The 4,448-nt window shown below is 28.7% G+C and overlaps 1 protein-coding gene across 1 annotated transcript in view; it reads right to left on the minus strand.

Annotated features, from left to right (window-relative positions):
• The window catches only part of LOC112904066, a 21,042-nt gene extending 17,134 nt beyond the window's left edge, over window positions 1-3,908 (minus strand). The window contains exon 1 of the mRNA XM_025973270.1: window positions 3,863-3,908. Within this exon, the coding sequence (XP_025829055.1) occupies window positions 3,863-3,894 (32 nt within the window). The 5' untranslated portion in view covers window positions 3,895-3,908. The remainder of the gene's footprint in view (window positions 1-3,862) is intronic.
• Window positions 3,909-4,448: the final 540 nt, after the last annotated feature.

Here is a 4,448-nt window from a genome sequence, read left to right on the forward strand (position 1 = left end):
CGATACTCCAGGATATTTAATGTATGACTAATTTTAATAAAACAATTGTTTCCTTTATATTTTAAAAGCAAATTTCAGTTTGATCTCAATACAACTCAAATTCGTAAAAGGAAATAAACAAATAAAAATAAAGTATTGAGAATAAAAATCCAATCTGAAAGACTCACCGATGGATAGTTATCACGGTCAATTTTCTATAGATAGATATACGTGTACATAACTTTATCCTGGCTTGGTCTAAGGACATCACCTTTTCACTTGATAACAATTCGATTGTTGTTTTCATAACACTTCAAGTATTTACACCATAATAAAATGCTCTTCATTGATTTCATTGAATACATATTTTCGGGATTCATTAATGCAATGAGTACTGTAAACGCGAAAACACTAAAATTAACAACGTCGAGATATCGCGTAATTTTCCAGTCGACTAAGTTCGTAGTTCGGCCAAGTAGTGGTGGAAATCTGCTAGCGCTATCGGAGAACCGAACTGTGAAGAACATGATTCAAAGCCCTACTATCTTGAAAATGTCTGTAGAAAAAAAATTCCGAAACTAGTTCATTTTAGCCTTATTTTTTGAAATTTAATCTTTTTCTACGACACAACAGATGAGACATTAGAAATATTACTTATATCAGTATTTACTTCAACAAGTGGGCATTAATGTAATTAACATTTACTTCTTCCTTTTTTCGTATTTCTCAAGTAATTTTACCATCTTAAAAATGTTAAAAATTTATTGTTTATAATTGATGTTTAATTGTAGCTGCTATTTTGTTTTAATACTAATTTTTAACGGCTTATTCGCTCAAATCAATTCCAAGCAAATTTCAACTCATACAACGTCTTTATGTAATTTTAAAACAAAATATCGTAAAACGAAATTGTTTAAAATGGCTCGTTTGTGTGTTTTCCAAATGATTCTTAGTATCCATATGTACCTATAATATATATAATATATAATCCATGTATATATTCATGACGAAGAAAGAAGTAAAAAATGCTTTAAATTACAACATATGAACTCTATATTTATTGAAATTTCGGAACCTATTGTTTACGACAGACAACTAGACCAGACATATTGTAAAAATAAAACGCTAGTTTAAACAATTAATTAATATCATCGAATTTAATAATTTCATGGTATTCAACACGTTGTTTAAAACTTGAGTCATTTTTCCATATACGTCAGTAATCGTGACGTTAGTTACAGTTATTTTATGTGAACTAAAAGTTCTAGAACCAACTATAATTTCTAATAGACAGAATTAGAAAAGGTATGAAATTAAATTGAGTTTAAGGGGGTTGACACCATACATAGAAAAATAACACATATTTCGATGGAGCTTTGAAAGTAACAAAACATTTACACTTGAAACATCCTTGGAAAATTTTATATTCATCAGAATAGGTTGAAAGAAATACAATAAGCTAATCAACATGTACTAATTATGAAAACTGCTAATTTAGATACATAACAGGACTTGACAAATTGATGTGACAGAGTTTCATATCTGCAGATTTTTATAATGATTAGAAGCCACATTTTTTAAGAAATAACAAAGGAATATATTTCAATTACTTATCAATTTTCATTAGGGAAGTTGTTTGTAGGGGGCGAACGCAGAAAATATTTTTGGAGGAAGTTTTCATAAAAATATTAAAAGAAGTCACTTTTTTGGAATTCAGTACACGTCCCAATTTGATTTTTAAATTTTATGACGAAATATTGATAATAAAAAAATCATACATTTAGTACGTATAGTAATTTTGATTTTTGGTACACAAAAAATACAAACAAATTTTATTGCGACTACAATGTGATAGAACAGGATTGTTAATAGTTAGAAAGAATATTGTGAATGGATAAATACTGACTGATATGAAATGCCGATAAATAAAAGTAAAGGTAGCTGAGGAACAAAACCAACTATTACCTAGTGAGGGGTGAATGCACAATTAAAAAAAATATTAAACTTAACAAAAATAAATAACGGTTATAAACATTCTATTTTGCGACACATATTTAACATTATCAGCTTTGCCAGCGTAGTCAGGTCAAAAACTGAAATTTAAAAATTATTCATAAAAGTACAGCAATCTGTTTTAATACTCCTGGTCCCTTCGTCTTTCTGGGCCCAGCATGAAAAAAGGTTGAGAATGTAAAAGATGAGTGAGTGCAAGTAAGAAAGGGATATGCACGAATATAATGTCTTATATAGGCAATTGACAGTAAAACTTTCTGTTCGAATATTTTTTAAAGTTGACATTATAAGAACGGAAAAGTAAAAAGTTTACGTAGTAATAAGGTTCACCTAATTATGTGACTAACTAATAATAAAGGTAAATAATCATTATATGGTACTGTATTGCACAAAATGATATATCATTTTCAAAATAATCATTAAATCGGCTTTAATTAGTTATGAAATAATAAATCAAAATGTCCGACACTGCGATACTCCAGGATATTTAATGTATGACTAATTTTAATAAAACAATTGTTTCCTTTATATTTTAAAAGCAAATTTCAGTTTGATCTCAATACAACTCAAATTCGTAAAAGGAAATAAACAAATAAAAATAAAGTATTGAGAATAAAAATCCAATCTGAAAGACTCACCGATGGATAGTTATCACGGTCAATTTTCTATAGATAGATATACGTGTACATAACTTTATCCTGGCTTGGTCTAAGGACATCACCTTTTCACTTGATAACAATTCGATTGTTGTTTTCATAACACTTCAAGTATTTACACCATAATAAAATGCTCTTCATTGATTTCATTGAATACATATTTTCGGGATTCATTAATGCAATGAGTACTGTAAACGCGAAAACACTAAAATTAACAACGTCGAGATATCGCGTAATTTTCCAGTCGACTAAGTTCGTAGTTCGGCCAAGTAGTGGTGGAAATCTGCTAGCGCTATCGGAGAACCGAACTGTGAAGAACATGATTCAAAGCCCTACTATCTTGAAAATGTCTGTAGAAAAAAAATTCCGAAACTAGTTCATTTTAGCCTTATTTTTTGAAATTTAATCTTTTTCTACGACACAACAGATGAGACATTAGAAATATTACTTATATCAGTATTTACTTCAACAAGTGGGCATTAATGTAATTAACATTTACTTCTTCCTTTTTTCGTATTTCTCAAGTAATTTTACCATCTTAAAAATGTTAAAAATTTATTGTTTATAATTGATGTTTAATTGTAGCTGCTATTTTGTTTTAATACTAATTTTTAACGGCTTATTCGCTCAAATCAATTCCAAGCAAATTTCAACTCATACAACGTCTTTATGTAATTTTAAAACAAAATATCGTAAAACGAAATTGTTTAAAATGGCTCGTTTGTGTGTTTTCCAAATGATTCTTAGTATCCATATGTACCTATAATATATATAATATATAATCCATGTATATATTCATGACGAAGAAAGAAGTAAAAAATGCTTTAAATTACAACATATGAACTCTATATTTATTGAAATTTCGGAACCTATTGTTTACGACAGACAACTAGACCAGACATATTGTAAAAATAAAACGCTAGTTTAAACAATTAATTAATATCATCGAATTTAATAATTTCATGGTATTCAACACGTTGTTTAAAACTTGAGTCATTTTTCCATATACGTCAGTAATCGTGACGTTAGTTACAGTTATTTTATGTGAACTAAAAGTTCTAGAACCAACTATAATTTCTAATAGACAGAATTAGAAAAGGTATGAAATTAAATTGAGTTTAAGGGGGTTGACACCATACATAGAAAAATAACACATATTTCGATGGAGCTTTGAANTCCTGCGAAGCATCCGTGGATGGAGTCGCTGATCCAGGGTCTCTCCAACCGTTGTCGTTGTCATCCCCATCAATGAAGATATTAGCCCCTGTAATAGCATGAAATGTTATTTTAAATATTCTTTTACTCACCTGTATTTGCAAGTTACAAGTCATCAAAATTATGACTTTAAATTATTTAAAAACGTATATTGCTACTACAAACCAGAAAATCGAAAAACAACATTAAAATAAACATTGACAGACACACAATTACTTTTTTAAAATAAACAAAAAGAGTAATTAAATCAACATTTGCACGTACCTTCTGAAAAATATTCCTAACAGGACCTTGTTAATGAAATCGCCATCCGAACGATTAATTTGAATAGAGAAGCAACTTCTGAAAAGAGAAAATTAGCATAAATTAATGACATTTTATTATTAGGACTATATTGTAATCTTAAACTAAAAAAATAAAAAAATCTAAACATGTTTACGCTAATGTTAAGAGAAAAGAAAATAAAATAACAGAGCTAAAATAGGTGTTTGCCAGGTATTAGAAAAGGAAGGAGAATATGGATGTAGTAGTAAGGTTCAGAGCGGGAAATTAATATAGAGGGTGCATAAACTTTGATTGAAATAC

Source organism: Agrilus planipennis, unplaced genomic scaffold (genome assembly GCF_000699045.2).
Source record: "Agrilus planipennis isolate EAB-ADULT unplaced genomic scaffold, Apla_2.0 scaffold92, whole genome shotgun sequence".
Classification (NCBI taxonomy): domain Eukaryota; kingdom Metazoa; phylum Arthropoda; class Insecta; order Coleoptera; family Buprestidae; genus Agrilus; species Agrilus planipennis.